A 27,007-nucleotide genomic window follows, 5' to 3' on the forward strand; every position below is an offset into this window, starting at 1 on the left:
GGTTGGTTGGTCAGAAGAGTGAAAGTACAATTGAGTTCTCTCAGGAAATCTGTGGCATGCAAGATGTCTGAATTAGCCATAATATCACAAAGACTGGGCTTCCCACGTGGCTCAGTGGTAAAGATTCTGCCTGCCAGTGGAGGAGATGCAGGAGACGCAGGTTCGATCCCTGGGAAGATATCCTGGAGAAGGACATGGCAACCCACTCCAGTATTCTTGCCTGGAGAATCCTATGGACAGAGGAGCCTGGTGGGCTACAGTTCATGGGGTTGCAAGTCAGACATGATTGAGGCAACGGAGCACACACGCACGCATCCCAAAGCTAAGACCACGGCAGGTAAAGGGCCCAGCAACTTCGGGAGGCCTGTCACCTGAACTCTCGGGGGACATACTGCAGATTCATCTGGTGCAAGCTCCTGCACCACAGGATTCTAGCTGCCTAATGCCAACTGAAAGGGGAACAGAATCCTGCCTCTGTAACAACAGCTGGCAAACTTTTTCTGTAAAGGTCCTCACAGCAGTACTGCAACGATTCACTTCTGCCACTCTAACGTGGATGCAGCAATGGATGACACACAGCAAATGAGCACGCCTGTGTTTCAATAAAACTTTACTGACAAAACCAAAGAGCGTGGTGTGACAAGCCTGCCCAAGGACACCGTCTGCATCTTGCCAAGCTGTGGCTGCCATCACTTGTAAGAACAGAGAGGAGACTCCATCAAGCCCACACATCAGGCATTGGCTCACTGCTGCACCTTGGGCAAGAAATGTCTGAACCTGCCTTTCCAGACAGGTTGGGAGTGAAGCTGGAGAGTGAAGCAGCCAAGCCTCACATCCTTCCAACTTTCTGGTGACTACTGTTACCTACAGGAAGCACCTACCAGCTGTGTCTCACCAAGTTCACAGACTGATGCTGGACCCTTTGCAGAGGTACCTCTCTGTTGCTTTAAAGGCCCCATCGGAACTTCCTTGGTGGTCCAGTGGCGAAGTCTCCATGTTTCCAACGCAGGAGCTCAGGGAACTGGATCCCACATGCTACCACTAAGATGCCACAGCTAAAGATTATGCCACAGAGAAAGATTCTGCCTCGTGCAACTGGAAGATCCCACATGCTGCAACTCAGATGCTGAACAGCCAAGTAAATAAATATTCTTAAAAAATAAATCCCCCTGGAGGAAACATGGCAGCCCACTCCAGTATTCCTGCCTGGAAAATCCCATGGAAGGAGAAGCATGGCTGGCTGCACAAATTATTAAAGGCCCTATCATTTGGTGTGGACTAGTAAGTATATAAACTTCATGTCAAAAACCAAGGAATAAAAAAAACTGACGGGCATCAGATACAAAGCACTCATGAAGTAAGAGCCAGACTAGGAGGGCCCCAGGGGGTTCTGGAGACTTGGAAACCAGCCCCAGTCCAGAACCCAGTTGGCTGCCCTAACATGTTCTAAAAAACTAACTTGCAAGCAATTGGAATCAGTCACAGTGCTGGAAAAAAGCAAAAGAGTTAATCACCCCAAAGCAATTTTCTGTCATTTTGCAATTACTTCCTTGACTTTCCTAATTTGATTTGAATCCAATTAACATTAAAGTCGACTCATTGGAAACTCACTGGAAAAGACCCTGATACTGGGGAAGATTTAAGGCAGGAGAAGGGGATGATAGAGGAAAGGGGACGACAGAGGACAAGATAGTTGGATGGCATCACCGACTCAATGGATCTGAGTTTGAGAAAACTCCGGGAAATAGTGAAGGACAGACAAGCCTGGCATGCTGTGTCCGTAGGTTGCAAAGAGTTGGACTGAACGACAACAAACATAAAAGTCATTCGGAATTCCCCAAATACAGCACCTACAGTGCTGGGAACACCCCAGATAAGTGAGGTGGAGGTGCAGACCTCAACACGCCTACTGATAGAGTTATCCAACCAGGGCCAATGTCATGTATCCTTATGGTTTAAGACTCTAATGTACTAAGCAGAAAAATACCTATTTTATCATCCACTGCCAGTAGCATCTCTTCTCTCAACCTATCCACTGAGAAAGGTTCCTTTGACGATATAATTACCGTCGAAAGCTCCTGCATATACAAGCCTTCAGGGAAGAATGTCTCAAATTTTGGAGATTCTTGGGCATCCTAAGGATTCTCGGGGAGGGAGCGCGGGGTGGGGTGGGGGTTGGGAATGCATGCGAACCCCGCCATCTGCATTTTTAACCAGGGCCGATGCTGCCAAAGGTGATCCTAAGACAACACTCCCAGGTGGGAGCCTGGTTCGTCTCACCTGGAGCCTCCAGCTAACACCACTGACCTTGGAATCTGGGGGTCCGTCCATGTGCTGAAGGAAGAAGTCAACACAACTACAATCTTGCCACCCATACCATGTAAATCAATAAGCCACACACAAGAGGTGAGAGCTATGATAAAAGAACCAATAATTTAATGTCCCCCAACCCCATCCCACGCTCCCAGTAAAAAAGCCCAGTAGCCTAATCTTTCTAAATTAGGCCAAGATTCGTTCAACTCTATTGTACATATGTTATAAATCAAGCATTGTGCAAAATACTTGGTACCGTATCAGTGTGGCTCAGACAGACATGGCCCCTGATCCTACCGCTGGCCAGAAACAGTACAGAAATCACCATCGGCACTCAGCAAAGCAGCTATGTCTACAAAACAGATGGAGCTATGAGGTCAGGAAGAAGGGTACAGAAAGCTCCAAATGGGATGTATCTTATTCTTGGGTGTGAGATCTAGAAATAATAGCAATAACGGAACGCAAGCTAATGCTCCACCTCAGCCCCCCTCGACTCAGTCTGTAAAAGAAACCTGGGAATCAGTCCTTGGGCCTTAAAATTAAGAAATTAAAATCACAAAAGGCACAAGCCCAAGAAATTAAAACAAGAGAGACCTATAAGGCACCATACAACTGGAGGTATCCATCCTCAGGCCTGACCTCTCACCTCCGTATTCCCAGCACATCCTGGCCCCAAGCAACTCAAGGATGCTCGCGTTCCTGGGCCGCTCTGTGTACATGCGCACATGTATGTGTGAGTAAGAGAAAGAGACAGCAGAAAGCAAATGATGCAGGGAGTGTCTCAAGGCAAACAGCCTGTCAGAAGAAAATCTGCCGTAGTTTAGTGGTTTTAAAAAACCTTGTTCAAGGTGTGTAATGGGGAACCCCTCTGGCCTTCAGCCTCTCTCCTCTTCTCTCTTGGTTTCAACCTCACTCTCTGCTTTCCCTTTAGGGGAGATCTTCTCTCCACCCTAGAATCTACCAAGGGGGCTGCCCTGCTTCTGCCTGGCCAGCTACCAATCACATAAATAAGTGAGAACCTGGAGGAAAACACGACATCTGATTTTAGCCCTTAAGGTTTAACAGCGAAAAGAGCAACCTCCCAGGCACAGAGGAGACTGTCAGAGCCTGAGGTCAAGGAGGCACCGGCAGCAAATCATATTATGAAAGCGAGCTCACCTCCCTCCAGTTAGAGCAGCCCAACTGACTCTTGGCCAGGCCTGGCTTTTTCCTTTACTCAAGGGGAAGTATGGTTGCAACTTGATACAGCTGCAAGGCAAGTCCCGTTAAATAATCAACTGTGGTTTTGAATGAGCAAGCCCTCCATTTCAGCATGTGGCTCCAACACATAAAATCAAGGAGAAGATTTTCCCAAAGGCTGAGAGTTAAGCTACTCATTGACAGCTGGAAGCTTAATTACTACTTTTTTTAGGGCATTAACTCCCACTAGCCAATGACTACACATTCTATTAGCCATGTAGATGAACATGTGTCCAAACCTCCCAAAGAAATCGGCCTGAGTCAAGAGAATCCAGTAGTAGGATTAAAGAAAAAAGCCACTTAGCCCCATCCCTCCTTTCTGTGCTCTTCCATTGGGATTTCAAAGAAATGTGTGTTTGTCAAGGATGCTCAGACCAGAAAAAGACCAAATTCCTAGCACCCAGAGACCCTCTGAGTGGCTATATAAGTGTTTCCACTCCTTGACCTTTCAGAACCTTCCAGGCCCGTTGGGAAAGTGTATCTATGTCCAGCACCTACAATCAACCCCCACCTCCACATGCCTGCTTGTACGAATCCCCCTCCCAGCCCAATCCCAGAATGCCCAGCCTCAGAAAGGAAACACAAAAGCAGTTTAATCCTTAATGCTTTCAACTCACCACCACCTTTGTGGCAAACATGTACTTGTCCCGCAGCTGGAAGTCCCTCACTTCCTCCAGGATCACCTCCAGGTTCTCCCGAGACTGGAAGAAGTCTGTGCTTCGGAAAACTGTGGAATAGCCAGAGGGTTCGTGCCGTTCCACGTAGATGGTGTTTGGCTTGTCATAGGGATCGATTCCCCTGGAAGAAAAAACAGAGTGGTGTCACCATCTCCACGTTGAGGCATGGAGGTCCTGCCATGCAGACCATCAGCGAGGACTCGGCGCCACCGTGGCGGCAGCTGCAAGTGTTCTCGGCTCTGCGTGCCGCAAACCCGGCCCTTTGGAGGCTCCTTGGCTCAGGAAAGAGGGGAAGAAATTGTCACTTGTGCACAGTATCTTCTGCTGGGACAGTTGTTCACAAGGCAGCCTGGGTTTCGCTCCAGGCAAGCCTGGGCTGTGCTGGAGGGAAGGGAACGGAAGGAAAAGCGAAAGGCAAGTGTTTCAGAATCAGTGAGCAATGAACCGCTTGCATGAGGCTGTCACCAAGCTTCTGGCCTAAAGCTGTGAACCGCACGGGAATGAAGGACCGTTTGTCCCTAGGATGCTACGTCCTCAGTAGACCAGCTCTAGAGGAAACTACAGGAGGAACCAGTGACCCCACCCCCACCCCTTTCTAACGGACGCTGCCCTTCCTGTCTGTCCCGCGTCGTTGTCACAGATATATGCAGCCAGCGTTCATCTGATCAGCGCAGGTTCACCTCCTAAGAGGCTCCTTCACAAACTTTCTCGCACATGCTGATCTTCAGTAACGCTGGGCTCACCCCTCCTTCTGTGCTTCTGCCACACCATCCCCCTCTGCCCGGATGCCCTCCGCATAGACACTGATCTGCACACCTAAATCCTACTCGTCTTCTGAGGTCAAGTGCAAGTTCCCTTCTTCCAGGAAGCCTGCCCCCATGCCCTTCTCCCTTCTCCCAAAACTAGCAATGCATCTCTGTAGCACTCAATTCCAAGCCTTTTTTACGAGTTTTAAACAAAGGTAGACACCAAGATTAAGTGGATTTTGGTATCAGGCTCCTCACTTTACACACAGTCTGCTCATTTCTTTCCCACTGTATTATACTGTCCACCATGTTTCTGTCTGAGCTTCCTAGACAGAGTACATATTCCTTCAAAGGCCAAGTCTTACATTTCTTTTGATCCTACAGAGTTCCTAGCTGCATTGATCTTTGCTGCAAGGATCCATGGACATTACAGAGAAGTTCTTCCCAAATGAAAACTGTAGAGTGATCATATCAAACTACCTCGGAGAAGAATCTCCGCACTGGTGTGCCCCCAAATAAGACCCCCAAGAGCAGCCTGGGGGGACAGCTAACCTGCCTGAGTTTCCTGACGTGCACAAGAACATGGAAGCCAGGAGGACCTTTCAGCAAGTAGGAAAAACAGTTGAAAACAACTGGAAGAGAGCTGCACATGAGGATGCAGTGGTGACCCAAGGAGAAGCAGAAGGACTCATTAACGTTAATCATTACAAACGCCTTTGTACGGTCCTGTAGGCACGATGGCTCTCAGGGTAATGAAGGCAATGACAAGAAATTCCTTCAAAGACGCATTGTCAAAAGCAAGTTTCAGGGACTTCCCTGGTGGTCCAGTGACGAAGACTCCGTGCTCCCAATGCAGGGGTGGGGGGTGGGGACCCAGGTTCGAGCCCTAGTCAGGGAACTAGATCCCTCATGCCACAGCCAAGAGTTTGCATGCTGCAACTAAAAGATTCTGCATGCCGAGGGGGAAAAAGATAGTTCAAAGGCACGAAGGGAAGGAAAAGAAAAGATAGGAGTGAGGAAAAGAGGAAGAAGAGAAGAAAACAAAAACAAACAGCCTTTTTTCCTATTGTGGGGGGGTAAGACTTCACTTTGTCCCTACAATCTGGGGTCTTAGTCAGATGCTAGAGAAACCAGCCTGTTTCAACGTGAGAAACTAATGCTCATCATAAGATGCTCTGTGTGCACAGTGGGACTGGGGTGGGGGAGGACATGTTCTTTTTTCCACAATTAGAAGTATACTGATTAAAGTACTTCCTCTACCCGAGGATATGCAAATTACAACACACAGGATATTTTTATAAAGGCAGAGAGGAAGGACCTTTGTTCAGATATCTTGAGGCGGAGCTCATGTCTACTATTCTTTCATAACCAAGAGCACCAGCCAACAGCTAGCGATGGAAAGAGCTGTGACTTTCATACCAATTCTCTTTCGCAGTCCACATCTGAACCTCCCATTTCGGAGAGCTGCTCCCCCTACAAATCCTTGTAGTTGGAAGTCACTGGCCTCCCACTTTCCAGGCTCACTGACACTGACTGACTGCTCTCTTTACCCTCGTTTGGAAATTCCAAGCCTTGCTTGCTCTGTCTCCGAGCACAGTCACTGGTCCTCGCCTGGCCTCACCCGCCTCACAGACCTCCTGGGATGCTCCACGCAGCCATCTCGGAAACCCGCCCCGTGGCTCATCCTCTGTCTTGTCTTGCCAATCTCCAGCTCTGGGTAACATAAATCACTTGTTTTCCCTCACTGCTGCTGCTCCCAGGCTGCTGAGCATTGTGAAACAAAGTATGCCATTATTCTCTGAGAGGTTAGCTTATGCTCTCACCTATTACGGGGAGTCCTAGGCGAAAATCCCCCCAAACAGCCTGAAATTTCCTGACTCCAGACATATAATTATCTACAATAAGCCAGGCCAGCCCTTTCCCTTAAGATAACTATCTGCATGTCTGCACAGAGGCAGAAGGTACAACACAAATTCCCAGACATGAAGTTTTTCTGTTTAATAATCCTGCTGGTGAGCCCTCTTAATATATGATTCTCTAAACTGAAGATAGAGCAATTTGTCCCTTTAAAGTTCAAAGAAAGCAAAAAAAAAAAAAAAAGAAAAAGAAAGAAAGTTTTAATGGTATTCCTTGGACAGACGTTGTACTTGGATGAGATTGTGGTTATAATTTCACTGATTCTACAACCTCTGCCCAAGGAAAATAATGAAAAAGTCAGAAACAGCTGCCTTCTGTAACAAGGAAGTCCACTGGAGCCTGAAGATACTCAGCTCTAAGGACCCTTTCTGCTCTATCCTTCTTCACTGTCCTTAATTACTAAGGAAGAAATAAGAACTCACTGACATTCCTCTTCAAAGTGACAACAAAAAGATGCAGACAGGATCCATATCTAATGGGCTGCAACATTTAAAGAGGATAAAATTACATGTAAAAGTCAAAAGACAAAGGACAAACTGGGAAATGCAAATGAACACATCCATAAAACCTATCTCAAATCACAAAGGACTGATCTCAAATATATAAAGAGCTCCTAGAAGTCAATAATAAAGAGATGAACAATCCAATAGAAAAAGGGCTAAGGGCATGAACAGACATGTCCCCAAAAAAGAAATAAAAGCGACCCTTACCTAGTTAAAAGATGTTCAAACTCACTCATAAAAAGAAAAATCCAGGGACTTGCCTGGCAGTCCAGTGGTTAGGATTCTGTGCTTCCAATGTAGGGTATGTGGGTTCAATTCCTGATAGTGGATCTAAGATTCCACATGCCACATGGTGTGGCCAAAAGACAAAAAAATTTTAAAAAGAAAGAAAAATGCATATTAAAAAGCTGATACATTAAAAGACTGACTGTGGGAAAAGGCACAATTCTATGTTGTTGAGAATGAGTGAAAATTTTGACACTTTCTGTAGGAAATTTGGCAAAGTTACAATCTCAATGATCCATTCACTGGAGATATATCAGTGCAAAACTGACAAAAGTCCATGCCCTGTTGGAACTTTTATTCTATTGAAGAAAGACAAATAACAAGCATAATAAGAGTGTATTAAGACGTGACGAGTGCTATGCAAGAAAAGAAAAGATCAGGCAGATTGGGCATAACAGGGGGATAGTTGCAATTTTAATATGATCCTTAGGAAAGATCCCCATCTAGAAGGTTAGTCATTTGAGAAGACTTGAATGAGGTAGAGGAGCAATGTAGCTTCAGTAAAAGCTTTCCAGGCAGAGAAAACAGCAAGTGCAGAAACCCAGTGGTAGGACTGGAGCTGGCATTTCATCTGAGAGAAACAATACACATAGAAGGGTTCAAAGCAGAAGAACATGGTCTGGCCTGGCTCTTTTTTAATATTTACGTATGTATTTATTTGACTGCGTTGGGTCTTAGTTGCAGCATGCAGGATCCAGGATGCATCACGTAGTATCTTTGCAGCACACGGGCTCTCTAGTTGCAGCATGCAGGCTCCAGAGTGTGCGGGCTTAGTTGTCCCACGGCATGTGGGATCTTAGTTTCCCAATCAGGGATGGAACCCACTTCCCCTATGTTGCAAGGCGAATTCTTAACCACTGGACCACCAGGGAAGTCCCCTGATCTGACCTGTTTCTAACAGGATCAACATGGCCATGCTCTGAGAATGTTAGAAGGTCAAAAGAAGCAGCAGAAAGACCAGCTGGATGATTAGTGAGTGAGAGCAGTGTTTTGGAGTAAAGCAGTAGCTGGGGAGCAGATCTTGCATATATACCAAAGGCAGAGCCAGTAGGCTTTCCTGACGGACTGAATGTGAAGCATGAAACAGATTCTGTGACGACTCACAGTTTTTGACCTTAGCACCGAGAAAGTGAAAAGGGGAAATGGAGAAGACCATAAGAGCAGAGCTGATTAGGGGCAGCGAAGATCAAGAGGTAACAAGTTTACCAGGTGTGAACGGCTTGACTTTTCCCACAGACCCTCCAAGTCCACTCCTGGGAACCTATTCTACACATTCGTCTGCAATATGCACAAATTCAAGACTATAGGGAGCTCCCTATATAGGGTGGTCTACTGGTTAAGACTCCGTGCTTTCACTGTCAAGGGGGCAGGTTCAATTCCTAGTCAGGGAGCTATGATTCCGCAGGCTGCACAGCACGGCCAAAAAAAAAACAAACAAACAACAAAACACACACACACAAAAACCAACTTAAAAAAAAGATTATATACACCATCTCTGTAACAGTAAAAGTTTAGAAGTGACTAAAACCAAAAAAACTGTGCTTCTCAAAGGGTAGTCATGTTAATTTCACTCTCCTTCTCAAAAACTGACAAAGGCTTCCCACTGCTTTCAGAATTCAGTCCAAATTCCTTTATTAAGCACTGCAGATTCTGATACCAACATCTTTTTCTGAACTTCGCCCAATACACTGTTCAAGGATAAGATTCAGGGCTCTCTGCCCAAGCACCACAGTGCCTCATCTCTGCTGTGAGCCATTCTGATCCTGTCTGGAATTCCTGTCCTGCCCACCTCTGCACAGCCACACCCTACCTGGGGTCCACATCCTTGATCAACAGTAACCTCCTCTGTAGAGCTGTCTATGGTCCATCTGGAAGGACCATGACCCACCTCTGGCTTCTCGTGCTATGTCCATGGGACTTCGTGCTTCTTTCATGATGTCTGTTATATGCACAAAATGTCTTTCCTTCTCTCTTAAACGGCAATCTCCTTAATAGCTATATCTATCAATTATTCAGCTTCTTACACCCTAAAGCATCTGGTAGGCTTTGTATTCAGCATTCAAAAAACGTTATGAATGAACAAGTGAGTTTTAGAGAAAAACCCGGACTTCTGATATGATGCTCTAAAAATAAAGGTATTTTAGAAATTCTAATACATGCGAGAGCTTCAAGATTCCCCTGGATTCCCTGATGGACTGGAAAATGCAAAGGCTCTGTCACTCCTCTCACAAGTTACCTTTCTTCCTCACCCCTCTGGTGAGTCTACTGTACTTGCAGTTCTAATGCTCGGGCTCGGAATGTATATTCCCTGAACCAGATGCTTCACCATTTTTGGAGGGCAGATTTGCCCTGCACGGAGGAGCTAGAGCTGAAGCAAAGAGACTATGTAATTCCAGTTTCTTAGATGGCACGACTTACCAAGAAACGGACTTCACATGTTCCTGAATCATGATCCAAGTCTGGCCAAAGTCATCTGATTTCCATAGCTGCAAAGACCAAAGTGACAAGTGGTCAGGACACAAGAGGCACAATGTACGATCCCCGAATGGCCTGGCCAGCACACACCATGGAAACCCCACCCTTCACCATATGCCACCTGTGAAGACAGGCAAGATCACCTCGGCCAGCTCGGTTACCCATGTGCCAGCAAGGGCGGGGAGGACAGGACAGATCACCTCTGTGCCCTTCTCCATAGCTACTAAGGTCTCAATGCCCTCATATCGGAAGGAAGGAAAAACGAACATGACTTGTCTTCCTTTTACAGATTTTCAGAAATTATACTGGCTTGGCCAAAAAGTTTGTTTGGGGTTTTGGTGCCAGCTTACAGAAAGACCGAAATGAACTTTTTGGCCAATCCTATATGTTACTTAAGATCCTCAAGTGGTGGTTAAAGCAAAAGGATTAAACCCAGTACCTCACATCTGAGAAACTGTCCTTAAAACCCCATGTGGGCCACAGTGATGAGAGCTGAATGGAAAGGACTTTGGCTCAGTGCAGAATCAGAAAGCCAAAGGGAATCACCTGAATACACAGGCTGTGGCCAAGAGAAATTGACTTGTTAATCTCTGCAAAAGCCCCTTGACTTCGAAAGACAAAAACTGAGGGTTCCTGTGGCCCTGGGGACCAGGGAGTAAGAAACAGCAGACCGGAAAGAACAATCATCCACCTGTTCTGGTAAACCAACCCAGCCCAAGCTTGGGTTACTTCCTAAGGCAAGTGAAGATAAACAGGTCATGTTTTGGTTAAAACCTGCAAAGAAAAAGAATCGTTCCAAGGTTCCTCTGAGCACAGCCATTTGAAACTCACTGTGAACCCAATCCCACAGGACTGACAGGTTTCACAGAATTACACCAGATCAATACTCTTGACATGGCAAGTTTCAACCTTGAGACAGAAACTTACCTGGGCTCTCTTTGCATCTCTCACCTTTCCTTTAAATTTGCTCAAAGGAGGAAAATGCACACATTTATATTACATGCATATGTGTGTGCCCCCCCACACACACGGAGAATATTTAAGTTAATGGTAACATCAAATAAGTGTTTCCCTGGCAGCTCAGTAGTAAAGACTCTGCCTGCAATGCAGGAGACGTGGGTTCGATCCCTGATCCAGGAAGAATTGCTGGAGAAGGAAATGGCAACCCACTCCAGTATTATTGTCTGAACAAAGAAACCTGGCAGGCTAGAGTCCATGCGGTTGGAAAAGAGTCAGACAAATTTAGCTACTAAACAGTAACAACATCAACTAAATGACAGGCATGGGCAGTACACTGAAGGTCAGTGATGGGAAAGGTAGAACAGAAATTCAACAAGAGGTCCCAGCAGAACTGCCATCAGCCTTCTCTACCTAGCTCTCTGATCCAATTCCAGAGCCCCAATCTACCCCCAGGACTAAGAGACGTGCCCGAGCAGTGAGAAGGGCCTGATGCATAACTAACAGGGCCACTGGGGTGTCCCTCCCTGGCTGGGACGCAGACCAAGAGCACCAGTGGATACATCTTTCTGTAGCCGTGGGAAGTGAAATGATAGCTGCACAGGTCACCCAAAGGGCAGGCGAACCACCCTGGCAGAACAGAAACCTCTGGAAGCACCACCTGACCGTGTTCCCGAAGCTCTCTTACCTGCTTGTTGGGGTGAGACCTGTCAAAGCCCAGGAGAAGGTTGGAGGCCTTGCTGTGCAGAAGGAGGTCGGCTGCCCGGAACGGGATGGAGAAGCCTTGGATGGTGTTGCAGAAGTCGAACGTGGTCCAGAGGTACTGGGCGTAAGCATCTGTGAAAATGTACTGCAAGGAAAGGAGAGGGGCTCAGAGCAGGCCTGGCCGGGCCCCTGAAGCCCCCTCCTCAACCCAGTTTGAGTCCCCATGCATGCAAGGGCCGGGGTGTCACCCTTGAATGTGGCTTTCTTGCCATCTGCTGCCAATGAAGAGACTCTGGTGCGCACCCACACAACGCCTGGCAAAGGAAGGGTATGAACAGGCCATGGTGAAGCCAGATGGTGCTCCTGTTTATCCAGGTAATGAAGCTAATCAAGCCCTTCCATCCTTTCCACTGACGGCCTTTCTCACTCTTCGGGGGGGCTATTAGTCACAGTCAGAGGGTGGTTCTAGAAAGAGGGTTGCTCTGCAGACTGGCTACGCGTGGAGCAGCCTGCTCACCATCCGTGCATACTCCGACAGGCCTTTCCGGGAGGATACCCGACATCATGCCCACCCAGGAGGCTGAGCTTCCCCGTCGTGCCCTGGCGACAGGGCAACTGTGAGGACTCAGCTGCACTCGGGCCGGCAGACTCCCCCTGGGGCCCAGCGGGCGAGCAGGGGCCTCAGCTTATTTTGCTCCCATGTGGGTGAGCGACTCTGAACAAGTCTGGCTGGAGAGGGACTGGGGCCTAAAGAGTTCTCTAGGGGAAAGGAGCAAAGCAATTCCACTGAACAAATGTGCCCCGAATATTCCTCATAGACCAGATGCCGGAGCTACCCCAGAGAAAACAGATGATGCTTCCTCTTAAGCACCTTCCAGCCTGATGTGGGAGAGAGCCATGTTCACGGCCAACTCCAATTCAAGGGGAAATGAGAGTAACTGAGAAAACAAGGACTGAGTCCTGAGAGAGCACAGATCATAGAGGAGCTGCGGTTTAGGGAAGAGGAACTAACTCCACAGAAGATTTAGGCCTCACAATGCAGGCAAGACTCCCACAGGGAAGGAACACGCCACGTCCAGGGCAGTTTGACTTGCAGAACCAAAGAGGAGGGGGGAAAACAGGGCACTGGTGTGATGACAGTCTTGAGGGCCTGAGGGGAACATCAGGAAATGAGGCTGGCCGCCCCGAAAGGCGGCTGGACCTGCGTGTGTGCGCGCGCACACACACACACGCACACGCACACACACACGGCTGGAGGGCTGCCTGCTCTCAGGAGCACACAGTGGCTCCAAGGATGACTGTGAACCACACCGAGAGCCGAGGGACCCAGCGCCACCACCACCAGCCAGCCAGTCAGCCAGGGACATCCCAGAAATCAATGATGCACGGGAATCAGGCCACGAACTCCTTCCCTAATGGATCCCACCTGCTCCAGACCCGGCTTCGGCTCGGAACCCGCTCAGCGCTCAGAGCCGCAGCCTGCAGGAACACGCTGCGCTTGTCTGCACGTGGCTGCCATAGGTTCCCGCTCCTGTTCCCTCCCACTTGCTCCCCACATCCAGACTGAAAACTCCCTGGGCATCTGTTTTATGTGTTGTTTCCTTCACAGCATCTAATGTCAAACTCCAGACTCTGGAGAAGCCTAATTAAATCTCACTCTAAAGGGTAATAAATGCTGTGAGAGCAGAAACTATCCGCACCAAAAGCACAGTGATAAAAAAACAATGATGACCCTAAAAGGACCATCATAATTTGGGGTATAAAAGTGTCCCCCCTGCTAGAAATGACTTAGCCCATCTTCCTGCTCTGAAACCATCTTGGTTACTGGGGGAGGGAGTGTTCTCTCAGTCTGAAAAGTTTTCTCCAGAAGCACTCGTCGGGTGGCTGCTTGCAGTTTCACATCTAAAGAACTGGAAGTCACACGCCCGGTCACGATGTTCATGATAACAGCTCCAGTTTGTCAAGGGCACTGGGTCTGTACCAGAAAATGGGCTGAATGTTCACACACCTTGCCTCCTTTCACCCCCGGAGCGCCCACAGCACCTCCAAGCTGTGAGAGTGTTATCTCCTCTCTTACTAAGGAGGACACGGATGCGGAAAGAGGTCAGCCCCCCAAGGTGACTAGGAGGCAGCAACACACACATCAGTGTCCGGCTGGCTCATCAATCCTCACCACTCTCCTTCCAACAACCTAGAGCCTGTCATACAGAGAGAAGGATGTCAGAAAAAGAAAAACCAACATCGTATACTAATAGTATATGGAATCTAGAAAGATGGCAGCAGTAAGCCTATTGTCAGGGCAGCAGTGGAGACAGACATAGAGAACAGACCTATGGACACAGCGGACGGGGGCAGAAGAAGAAGGTGAGACGAATGGACAGAGTAGCAAGGACACAGGTGCGCTACCACAGGTAAAACAGACAGCCAATGGAAATCTGCCGTAGGACTCGGAGCTCAAACCGAGGCTCTGCAACAACCCAGAGGGGTGGGGTGGGGAGGAAGGTGGGAGAGTGGTTCGAGAGAGAGGGGATATATGTATGCGTGCGTCTGTGCTAAGTCGCTTCAGTTGTTTCTGACTCTTCGCAACTGCAGCCCGCCAGGCTCCTCTGTCCATGGGATTCTCTAGGCAAGAACAGCGGAGTGGGTTGCCATGCCCTCCTCCAGGGGATCTTCCCAACCCAGGAATCGAACCTGCGGCTCCTATATTGCAGGCCGCTTCTTTACCACTGAGCCACCAGGGAAGCCCGGACATATATATATCTCTCCATGGTTAATTCATGTTGATGCATGGTAGAACCCAATACAATACTGTAAAGCAATTATCCTTCAATTAAAAATAAATAAATTTTTTTAAAAGGCAGACTTCCCAAATTGAACCCATAGGTCTCAGCCTGGACTGCTAGGTAGTGACGTGCCTCCTCTCTTAATCCACTCCTCAGGCTCCCCTGGAAACCCTCTTGCCTCCGGGACACTGTCTCATCAACGCTCCACACCCCACCCCTGCCCATCTGTCTCTGCTTCTCTCTCACCAGCTCCTCTGTCTTCTTCAGCTCCTTACCCTTGGGTGACCTCCTTGACTCCTCCATCCTCGGGTGCAACCTTGGTTTGTGGTTCATCCTCCCACAAAGCTTCCGCCACTGCCTCCAAGAGCACGCTTTCCAAGACCCTCAAACCCCCGCCTCCACCCTGACATCTCCCAAGACAGTCTATTTCAGGTCCTTCTTGTACCTTCTCAGCACCTCCATCTGGATGTGCCAAATACTCTACTCTGTCCAAAACTGAATTCTTTGCCACCTTCCCCCCAAAACCCACTTCTCCCTCCACACACCCCAAGTCCTGTCCACGTGACACCTTCCCCAGTCCCACCACTCACATGAGGCTTCTTTTCCATCACCTCCCTCTGGCCCTCACTTTCAATCAGTCACCTACCCTCTTATGTTTTCCTCTAAAATGTTTTTCAGAACGAGTGCCTTCCTTTCTCTTCCCAGGGCTCCTAGAGTGGCCTGCGGCCCTACTAGACACTCCAAGGAAACTGGGGGTCAGCACTGGGTTTTATTCATCCTCCTGGCTTCCAGAACCAGCAGGGAGTGAGACACTTAAGAGGGTGATCCTAGGTTTGGTCGGATGACTGGGCAACTTCATGCCTAGGCTAGCCACCGGCCCCTTGCTACCCTTCTCTACTCTTGCCCTTCCAGACCATCCTTCAGCTGTCAGCAGACACATGTTCCTAAGAGACAGTATTCACAGTAACTCCCCACTTCGGACCCTTCCATGGCTCCCTGTAGTCTTCCAGGCAGAAGGCAAGCTCCTACCTCTTCAGATGGGGCCCCAATGACATCACGAAGCCATCCAGTCCAAACTCTCCCCTCCCCACCTGCAGAGAAACCACATTTGGCACCCTGAAGCCTCTGCCCGTGCCCTTCTCCTCCCCTAAAGCTCCCACCAGCCCTGCTCCAGCTACAGAAATTGTGCCCATCTCTGAGGCTCCAAGCCTAATCCCACGCACCCGAGAAGCCTTCACGTCTCTGGTCCAACCTCACTCGATCCCCAGCTCTAGTGACCGGCAGCTTCCATTCTGCCCTTAGGCACTTGTGCCTCCTACTACAAAGTAACCTTATCATGTGTGCACAGAACATCCTGCTCCGCTTTCAGTCCTGGGACTGCCAGGCCGTCAGGTCTGCTCGGGTGACCCCATGGACCGGCCAGCAGAGCTGACCTACTAGGTAAGGGCTTTCTGGGCTGGGCAACTTCAGGACCATCCTCACCTCCGAGTCTGTCTGCAATCACTTAACGTTCCAGAGGTGCTTCATCCTTTAGCTTAAAGCTACATTCCCTCCTAAAATACAAAGACCTCCAGAAAGAAAACAAAAGACAGTACAGAATTCATCTCTGTGTCATCACAAGTGACTCTCTCTGGTTCTGAGTGGAGAAACCAAGAGCACAGTCAGAGGAGGCAGTGAAGGGACAGACCCCCAGGAGGTAGGAACCCAGGGAAAGAGAGAGCGTGGTTCACCATCTCCCCCAGGACCACCCTCTGGGTAAAGACAGGACCTGCTCTTGCATCAGTGGAGGCTGAGCAACCTGACTGCACACCCAGTGACCTTAAATGAGCCCAGACACGTCTGGACACCGCTGACTGCTCTCGGGTTCCTCAAGAAGCTGGTGGAACTGCCAGGTGGTCAGAGCCACACACTGGTCCAGGCGTCAGCACACGGGACCACGAAGAAGGAAGTGGGACGGCGGGCCGGTTTGAAAATAGACCCAAACTCTCACATGACCCACAGCCGCTCCATTTGCCTGAAGCAGCACCACCCTTCCCCTTCTGCAGGCCACGCCCCTCCAGACTTTTTCATGACATCTTGACCTTTCCTAGCAGCTGTTAACAGTCATTTCAACTATCTTCAATTGCCCTCCGTGGCAGCCACGGTGAAAACATTTGTGCACAGGTGACTTGCCAGGACCTAGCACCTTTTGGGGGCTGGGGGGTGGGGGGAGCAAAGCATTTAGACCTGGGGGATGTTTCTCAGGAAGGGGCAGGTCTGGCGGGGGCGATCTGCCTTCCAAGGCACAAAGGCAAAAGTGAGTGAAGTCATCAGCACAGAGTCACTTCCTCCCTGAGAGGTCTGAGGAGGGGTAACAGTCTCCTCTGGGCAATCAGGAAACCCGGGCCTAACCTCACTGAGCCAGCTCTGGGCCACAGTCTAACCGCCAACAAGTCCTCCAGGAGGCAGCCCTCCGCACCAACTCCAAACCATCCCCAGCTCAGCCCCGGGAAGGCTAAGCAGCCCTGCCCTTCGGGGACAGCTCTGAGGTCGCAGGCCCACTGCTCGCACCTCTCCCGCAGCCCCTGGAGCTCCTTCACTGCAACCAACCCCCGGCTCAGCTCCCGCCTTGACCCAACGCCCTGGCTCCGGCCCTGCTCCTTCTTCTGCTCCAAAGGCCCCAGATCCTCTTCCCGCACTAACCCTGACACCCCACCCGCAGGCCCACAATCATTCCTGTCTTCTGACTCATCCAATGGGCGGACTTAGCAGTTACTCACCACAACCTGAGACAAGCAGGAAGGGAGAGAGCCTGCTCACAGACAGCTGCCCTGCGGTGGAGGTGAGGAGGGGACGAGACGGGGCTGAAGACAGAGACGCTACGGGGACCACCAGGCAGCTTCAAGGCCACAACTTCGGCAAGAGTTTAATTTTGGGGACACGGCTTCCCTGGTGGCTCAGATGGTAAAGCATCTGCCTGCAATGTGGGAGACCTGGGTTCAATCCCTGGGTCAGGAAGATCCCCTCAAGAAGGAAATGGCAAGCCACTCCAGTCTTCTTGCCTGGAGAGTTCCATGGATAGAGGAGCCTGGTGGGCTACAGTCCATGGGGTCGCAAAGAGACACGATTTAGTAACTAAACAAAAACAACTCTGGGACAGTGTGTAGTAATAATAGTAATACCAATACTAGATACATACAATCTCTCAAAGAGATTATTATTCCAAGTGTTGAATGATTCTTGAGAGGCGGGCGGGGGTTGGGGGGTGTGCGCACAGATGGATCCACAGGAGATGCAGCCAGGGAAGGGAGCTGGAGCCTGGGGCAGGGCTCCTCAATCACTCGAGGTGCTGGGAATCTGCAACCCCTGGCCTGCCTGACCCCAATGCAGTGGGGGCAGGGCACAGAAAGCCTGCCGTCCTGACCACACAGCCAACTCCCTTCAACACCTTTATGTGCTTTTCTCCAGGTTGCTCTGTCATCTTGGAGTCATGTTAGAGGGGCATCTGTCCTAACTGCCCCTCAACTTTGAGATCATCAGGCAGAGGGCTTCCCTGGGTGGCTAAGATGGTAAAGAATCTGCCTGCAACGCAAGGATCAGCAGACAAGGCTGATATCAACTAGTGGGTACCAGTAACAACTATTCAAGTTGTTTTAAAAAACAAAACAACTGCTGTGACTTCCTTGGAGGTCCAATGGTTAAGACTCCACACTTCCAGGGCAGGGGTTGTGGGTTTGATCCCTGGTCAGGGAGTTAAGACCCCACATGCCTCGTAGCCAAGAAACCAAAACAGAAAACAGAAGCAATATTACAACCAAATTCATCAAAGACTTTAAAAATGATCCACATCAAAAAAATCTTTAAAAAAAAAATTGCTTCCTGCTATACAGCAGAGATTAACACAACACTGTAAATCAACTATACTTCAATTTTTTAAATAAAATAATTAAATTAAAATAAAAACACAATTGCTTCTTGCTGTGCAGTTGAGACTGGCAAAACAAACACTGTAAATTGACTAAAATTCAATTTCAATTTAAAAGAGAAATTAAATAAACAAAAACACAATTGCTTCTGTTAGTAAACAGCCCATTTAAACCCATGAGAGGCCCTGTCTAAAGTCCCAGTGGCCTGGCCCCTTCCCCAGGACCTGCCCACAATCCAGCAACTGAAAGGTTAATGCCTGGCTCAGCAGGGTGGCCTTCAGGACCCAGCTCCCTTCAGATCCAGTCTGTTCTGATTGGTCAGTGCCCTTCCAGTGGCTAAATATTTTGAATACAGCCCCAGCTCACAGACCACAGGCAACCTGAGAAGCCAGCACTGAGGGGGAGGCCGGAGGGGGTCGGGGGAGGGGGGCGGGGGACCAGGTCAGAGGACCCTGTGGATTTCTCACTCTCCTTCCTTCCTGGATGAGCCAAGAGCAGCAGCTACCCACTCCTGAACTTTTGCAGCTAAGGGGCTAGTTTTTCAGCATCCTTTGAAGCAGCCAGCCATCCTATCCTGAGAATGAGTGGGGGATCACTAGAGCGGGGAAGAAAGCTGCCACAGACAAGTCTGAGAGCTAAAGCTACCTAACCAGAAGGCTCCCTAACTCCTGCACACACTCCCCTTCCTTCCTGGGGCCCAAAGCAATCTCAAGTCAAGGCTTCCTCCAAACCAAATTGCCCAGCTACCACTGTAGGACCACAGCCCCGAGCCAGCCAGCTGGGAAAACAAATCAGGAGCACCGGCAGTATCAGCTGCCCTGGTTTTCCTTTCCAGACCCAGTACAGGTTGGCGGGAAGGCAGTGCACATACACAAACACACGTGTGCACACACACTAGTGATGCCCATAAAACCAAGACTTTGGCAGCCGCCCTGGAAGACCTAGATTAGACCTCAGTGCAAGCCCCGGTGGATCCGGGGTTTTGCCACCTATGAGTCAGGCAATTTATTTGGCAGCTGGCAGATTTTCTGTGCTTTAACCTGCCATTGTTTGTCTAGAAATCCTGCCTGGCCAGGAACCCCGACTGCTTGATTATGCACGGTCCCGCCCTGAGAGTGACATTCTGTCACCGACTCCCAGGTGAGCAGAACAGTCCTCAGTCACGCTGCAAAGATGCCCCAAGAGCCCCATCTCCCAGCCGGCCTCTAGCTGAGCCCTGGCGCCCAAAGGCAGCCCCACACAGTCACAAGGGGTGACATCCTTACACGCTTGTTGTCTGCAGGGCTGTGGTAGAACTGGGCAATCACAGCTTCACTGCTGTTCCCCTCACCGAAGTTCAGCTTCTCTGAGATTCTCTTGAACGACCTTCCGTAGTCGTAGGACACGTACACCTGGAAGAAAGTGGCGAGAAGGAAGAAAAGGATCAGTGAGAGATGTGGCAAAAGGGTGGCTCTGTCTCCGCTTGCAAACACGCCCCCCAGCATCCTGCATGCGGGTCCTGATGGGTCCCCGATGCCATGAAATCACAGATGTGAAGACAACCCACAGAGAAGAAGCAGAAGACCTCTGCGTCTGTCCCCAAGCTGGTGGCCTCTTTTCTGAGGTCACAACGATTCCCTGGAGGGGAGACGTGTGGACAGCAACCATGATAAGCTCCTTACCACAGCCAGGCTGAGCGTTTTAACAAATTACATCCAGAGGCCCAGACCGGAGAATGTGGTTGACTGAGGGGAAGGGATTGAGAATTTGTTTTGCCATCTGTTGAAATGTCCCCAAAAGGTAATCTAATTCTCGTCCCTCTGCTGGGAAGTTCTGTCCTTACAGCATTCCAGAAGATTTCAAAAAAAAAAAAAAAAACCTCTTGGTTTTCACAGAGTAGCCCCAGAGATTTAAAAAAAAAAGAAAAGAGGGCAGTGCTAAGTGACTAAACATGCATGGAGGCTGCATCCAGGGTCCCAGAACCCCACCTCCAGCACCCGTGTCTTCTAACCCGGTAACGCAGGGGACTGATTCTGAGCTTAGGGGAATAGCAACCAGGTCTGTGCAGGTGCCAATGGTATCTATTTCTCTGCTGCTTCCACGTTTCCGGCTCCCCGGTAACCACAGCTTATGAAGCAGAAGGGTAGCTCATGCGCCACCCTCTTCACACGATGAGCTCAGAGAGCTCTCGCCCCCACCCTCCACAACAACCGCAATTATTCAAACCATCTTACAGACAGGGCAACAGGGGCTGGTGAGAGGAGTCACTTGCCGAAGTCACAAAGTAAGTAGCAGTGTGGCATCCTGACCCGGGCTGCATGCCTCTAAAGCCAGAAATCTGATAGCCGCCCCACCTCCAGACACGGGTGGAAGAAATGGATTCTGCCAGATATTCTGACGCTAGACTTCCCTACCCCATTCACTGAGAAATTAATATAATCATTGGGTTAAAAAGGAGCCTGACAGATGAGGATAATGCTAACAACACTGACTTAGAACTGGGGAAAGCATTAAAGATAAAGGACAGGTGAGGCCCAGGAAGGCATGAGAACTCGGGATGAACCTGATTGACTTCAGCAGCAACACGTTCCAAGGGCTTCTCGTGAGCCAGGTGCTATGCTGGATACCAGGCATACAAAGACACGGCCCTTCACACCGCGGGCATGTGAACACGTCACTGCTTGCGAACAATGCCCCCAGTGAACAATGAACCACACGAGGTTTGTGCGAAGAAAAGTGAGCGCACACGTGGGTCGTTAATATTTATCAGATGTCAAGACTGGAAGAGCACAGAAAGTGTCTCTGCCAGTATCTGAAGAATCCCTGTTACAAACACACACACTTAAACACAGCACATGATCCCAGCTACTGAACACACAGTAACGGGCTGCTGCCAAAAAAGCTTCCGAAAGTCAGCAGCCTGAGAGCTCACAGATCACCTGAGAGGTTGGAAGAAAGTGGTACCTTCTCACTTGCACCCTCCAGGCCAAGAACAGAAAGAAGGGTCCCTTGTGACACTCAAAGTCACAAGGAGCAAACTCACGGCTTCTCCAAAAGGGAGCTCAAGCCCCTTCTAGCCTCAGCATCCCCTAAATGGAAATTCCACTCCGAGTCACCTTCTCAGAGACACCAGTATAATAATAAGTTCATATCAGGACAGCATTTTTCAGTAACAATACTCTTTTGTATGGGCTTCCTAGGTGGTTCAGTGGGTAAAGAATCCACCTGCAATGCAAGAGACAAAGGGGACGCGGATTTGATCCCTGGGTCAAGAAGATCGCCTGGAGGAGGGCATGACAACCCACTCCAGTATTATTCCTGGAGAATCCCATGCACAGAGGAGCCTGACAGTCTACAGTTCATGGGGCTGCAAAGAGTCAGCCATGCCTGAAGTGACTGAGCATGCACGTATGCACACTCTTTTGTATACATCATCGCTCTGCATCTTAAGAACCCTGTTGAATGAGTCTCTTTCCTGTCCTCCCTGGACCTGGAACATAGCAGGTGCTCAGGGAAGATTTCTGGAATAAATAAGTGTCATTATAAACCACAGCATGAGTAAATACATGTGCTCCATAAATGAACAAGAGTGAAACGAATGGATCCTTAAGTGACCGAATGAACGACTACTTCCTTATATAAGAGATAACAGAATCTAAGACTCCGAGAAATGAGCCACAAGTCCAAGGTCAAGGTGCTTGAAAGTGACAAAACCAGGACAGGTTCCTCCCAGCCCAAGCCCTGCTGACTTTCCACGCTCACAAGTCAGCCTTCTGGGGGGACATCCTCCTCTGTCTCTCTGCTCAAGAGGAAGAAAAGCACCAAAGCTACAGCCCAGGCAGTGGAAAGAATGCTGGATGGAGGGAGAAACACCACCTTGAACAAAACACAGGGCCTTCCCTGGATTCCCCAACACACCTCCTTCTGGTGGTGGAGGTGCAACCACCCTCCCCAATCAAAAAGCCCCTCCTTCACATTCTAGTCTGTAAGCAAACCCTATCCCTTTGGGCTTATACCAAACAGAAGTTACAATTGGGAATGTGAGGGTCCTTGCTATGCCTGCTCTCAAACTGCTCATCAACCTTCCTTTCTCCAGGCTAAACAATTCCAATTTGGTATTTTGATCCTATCCTCACAATTCTCATTCCTATTTGATCAATGAATCAATAGGGTAAATGCAAGCTCGGGGCCATGCACATCTATCTGCCTTCCTCCCAGGAGAAGGACCCTGGAAGGACCTCTGCCAGTTGTTTGGATAAGAAGACCAAGCAGGCTGACGGCCTCAGAGCATCCACACTGCACCCCCGCTGGTACATTCTGGGTCAGGGGGTCTTCTCGTGGCAGCCCTAGGCTGCTGCCCGGCTCACTGCCCACAATGAGCTCCAGGTGTTGTAGCGCAAACTGCCGAGGCTGAGTCACCTTGTGCTTCTGCAGTTCGTTTTGGATCCAGACACAGGTTTCTGCCCTAATTCATCCTCTGGCCTTGAGGGGACACAACTCCCTAAGAATTAAAGCGAGGAGGGGCTTCTTCTCTTCCAGTTGAAGTATAGCTGATCTACAGATTATACTAGTTTCAGGTGGACAACATAGTGATTCCATATTTTTATAGATTATATTCCAAGTAAAGGTATTACAAAATAATGGCTACATTTACGTGTGCTGGACAATATACCTTTGTGGCTTTATATATAGTAGTCTGTATCTCTTAATTCCATAACTAGTTTCTAAACTGCCAAAAGTTGCTAGTTAGATCAGTCTTACCTATAAATGGTCCTTTGAGGTAAACATTTTAAAATTATTTCTCCTGTACATCAAAACTATATAATAAAGAGAAGGAGGCGGGGGAAGAGAAGACTGGAAAAGTGAAGGAGAGGAAAACGTCCAGAAAACACCTCCCTGTCTGGTGCCGTTCTAAGTACTTCACACCAGTTCTTCTCAAACATGCCTACAAATCACCCCACAGGACCCAGGTCAAAATGCAAACCTCAGATTCAGGAAGTCCCAGGGTGAGAATTGAGATTCTGCATTTCTCACCACCCTCCAGAAAATCCCTGTGCTGCCGATCAGCATACCACCCTTTGGGGAGCAAGATTTCACAAGGACGAAATCACAAGATTTCTCATTGATGGATGAGAAAACCAAGGGGAAGTGAAGGGTTTGGCTGAAGGTCAGACAGCTGATGAATGGGAGAGCCAGGATTCAAACCCACGCGCTCAGTTCTCAGAGCCGGGGCTCAGCCAGACACCGGCTCACACAGGCTCCAAGTTCTGCACCGTCGGCAAGTGCAGGCCCTGCTCCCCGGCCAGTCCCCAGGGGCAGCAACCGCAATGCCACACAACTCTGGGTACGAGGGCAGTGATCCCCACCATTCCTGATGCCTGCGCTGGGTGATTCCGATCTCCTAGTGGACAATATCTCTGGAAACTTCTTTGGTCAAATTATGTGGCAACTGGGTACTTGGTAAAATAGGTCAGGAGAATGCAGAAATGAGAGGCAAGGACGATCGAGAAAAACACCTATGGTTTTCTTTCATCTCCAGACTTATCAAAGGAAAAGAAGGGTCCTGCAGGAGCCATGCTTCACGGAATCACTGGCCACAAGTTCACCAGGATATTATTTTGTTTTTTTCTGCTTAAAAGCAAATCTTCTGGGATTTCAACTTCCAGATCATCCCTTTATTACACACTGAGTATGTATGAGTTGGCCATTCTCCAACACGTGCACAGCTCCTGATCTGTATACGTCCTTCACCTTCCGGATGCTGACGGGGCCCTGGGAACCACGCTTCCAGTCTTCAGAGAAAATTTAGATCGTTACTACTCTGGCACCACCTACTCCTGCCTCTGAGTCAGAATTTATTTTTGAATTAACTTTTCACATCAGACCATCTGAGTTTCATCTGCCAATTCTTTACCGCAGCTGATATGCTAACGAGAGAAATCTCTGCCATCCTGCTTTATTATCTCCAAACATGAAGTCTCCTTCCAACTTAATCTTAGCGTATACTTCGTTCCAGAATAGGCTCTTGTTTCAAATGTTCAATCGGTCCTTAGTAAGAATCACCCAAATATTTAGGCAGAGTGAGAAACCGGTTCGGATGTTGACACGAAGTCATGTCCGACTCTTTCGCAACCCCATGGACTGTAGCCCTTGAGGCTCCTTCTGTCCGTGGGATTTCCCAGGCAAGGACACTGAGTGGGTTGACGTTTCCTTCTCCATTAGGTTTGGATAGATTGGCAATATATGTAGGGTGACCATTCTTCCTGATCCATCCAAGACTGAGAAGGGTTCCAGGATGCAGGCCTTTCAGTGCTAAAGGCAATGCTGGTCACCCTGGCAACATTACATTCTCACACGCCGAGTACACGACCGGGTCATAGCCCCAACCCTCCCACACACGTGCTGAGGGACCCCATGCAAACCACTGAATGCCTCTGGGCTGCTGTTTGTCCAGCAAAACAGTAGAAACGTACGTAGGTCTTCACCTATCTTAACAGAAATACCATCTGGACAAAGAATCTTAAGATAAATACCCTAAGGAGGATTTCTCAACACAGTAGGGCAGAGAGCTGCCGCCTGTGCTTAAAAGAGATGCCGCTAGACAGTGACAGTGCTGAACACAGCGGGCTAAAACTCTCTCGGGCCAACCGTCATCGATACGCGGCCATCTGTGCCTGCCAACCCTGATCGAATCTATAACTGAGCCAACCTCACAGCCCCGAACAAGCTTAGCCCTGCCCCACATCACTGCACCCAGACTGGCTGTCAGCTGCAGTGGTTTCCCACTACCACTCTTGGGCACCCACCCTGAGCCAAGTTACACATCATTATGGCCAGTCCTTCGTCTGCCCTCTCCACCGGTGGCTGCCCCTATTTGACCCACTAGAAAACAGTCCCTGGGGACCTCTGGTCCCAACCTTGGAGCATGACAAACCCAGATGGCGGACACAGAGTGAGGGGCCTCACAGAGACCAAATCCAGGCTCCAGAATTACAAACGTGTCCACCGGGCTGATGGGACAGGGCTAGCAAGTTCTTCAGGGGTTTTTCTCTGGCCTGAGTGCAGAGTGACCCAAGCTCCTCAGTGGGATTTTCTGTCCACAGCCTCATCCTGTGACCATGTCAGACCCTGACCTGAGGCAGGCCCTGTTTCTCTTCCCCACAAGTGGTGGGGGGTGTCTGGAGCAGGGGCTACACACTGGGGACCCAAGGGTTCACTCTGGTCCTCATATATGTTTTACTTGGCCCACACAGGGTTTATAAAAACTATACGTCAGCTGCCAAGTTGTAAGACTCAGCAGTTTCTCGTAAAAATCCCCACCTCTGGAAAAAAAAAATCCTCACCTCTGAATTTCTCTCGAAAAATCAGATCCAGCCACACAGCAACCAGAGCTGAGAGCTGAGAACAGCAGCCCAGAAGCTCAAAGTCCCTCCCACGTTCCAGGGTCTCTCGTAAACTGAGACCAAGAAGCAAGCATCCTCACCACATACCATGTTCAAATCGATACAGGAGAATGTTTCTTGAAGCTGCATCTCTACAGAAAGTGGGAGAATGAAATAACGTCCCAGAAGGCTGCAGACTTCAAGAATAACGGGAGAGACCCTTCTTCCTCTCAGAGGTAAAGAGTGGTGTAAACCTGGGGGCAGCTTCACCCCTGCCCCTTACCTACGTGGCCCCATCACAGGTCTTTGAGTGTGTGATCCTTGGTCTAAAGTCTTCAAAGCACCTAGACGATTAAATGTCCTAAAGAGCCAACTGTGGAAATTAAGAGGATGAGCAATTCAGATTGAAGGACTCGTTCAACTGTAACGAGTTAGCAGAAGTCAGCACATGGAAAGACCAATTCGATTCCATCAGGCTCGGTTGCCGACGGGCAGCTTTGCCCAGGAACACACTTCTGGCATTCAGCTGAGCAGATGCATAATCCAGATCACACCCTTGCTGTTTTTGTTGTTCAGTTGCTAAGTCGTATTTGACTCTTTGTGACCCTGTGGACTGTAGCCCCCAGGCTCCTCTGTGCATGGGATTCTCCAGGCAAGAATACTGGAGTGGCTGCCATCTCCTTCTCCAGATCTCCCCACCAAGGGATCACACCCAGGTCTCCTGCACAGGCAGGCAGACTCTACTGCTGAACCACCGTGGAAGCCCCGAGCACACCCCACCATTGCACAAAAGTCATCACACATCTCATGGGTTTCACTGCAACCATCAGTGCAGCACCCTGTGTTCACAAATAAGGGTTACATAGGATTTTCCAGATTCCTCGGCTACTCGACATTTTGCCTGGCATGATAATAACCCCAGTGGAGGAGAAACAAGCGCCCTGGCACCTCAGAGGGACAGCCAGAGCAACAACAATACTCACGTCACTGCTCTTGGGCTTCGCCAGTGCCAGGCTGTCCCGGGCCAAGGCCACGATGACGTTGCTCTTCTCGCCAGCCCAGTGGACCACCATCTGATTGTGGGAATCATTGAGACTAACCTGAAAGAGATCAAACCAACACAGGAATTAGGACCCAGAAT

General features: G+C 49.3%; 1 protein-coding gene across 2 annotated transcripts in view; it reads right to left on the reverse strand.

Annotated features, from left to right (window-relative positions):
- Nucleotides 1–27,007, reverse strand: part of SORL1 (sortilin related receptor 1) — a 157,249-nt gene that overhangs the window by 112,189 nt on the left and 18,053 nt on the right. For both annotated transcript variants that reach the window (XM_065944636.1, XM_065944635.1), the window contains exons 2-6: nucleotides 26,850–26,966; nucleotides 19,771–19,896; nucleotides 11,801–11,962; nucleotides 10,099–10,166; nucleotides 4,170–4,350 (exon numbers count right to left, since the gene is read on the reverse strand). In XM_065944636.1, the coding sequence (XP_065800708.1) occupies nucleotides 4,170–4,350; nucleotides 10,099–10,166; nucleotides 11,801–11,962; nucleotides 19,771–19,896; nucleotides 26,850–26,939 (627 nt within the window). In that variant the 5' untranslated portion in view covers nucleotides 26,940–26,966. The remainder of the gene's footprint in view (nucleotides 1–4,169; nucleotides 4,351–10,098; nucleotides 10,167–11,800; nucleotides 11,963–19,770; nucleotides 19,897–26,849; nucleotides 26,967–27,007) is intronic.

Source organism: Muntiacus reevesi, chromosome 9 (assembly GCF_963930625.1).
Source record: "Muntiacus reevesi chromosome 9, mMunRee1.1, whole genome shotgun sequence".
Classification (NCBI taxonomy): domain Eukaryota; kingdom Metazoa; phylum Chordata; class Mammalia; order Artiodactyla; family Cervidae; genus Muntiacus; species Muntiacus reevesi.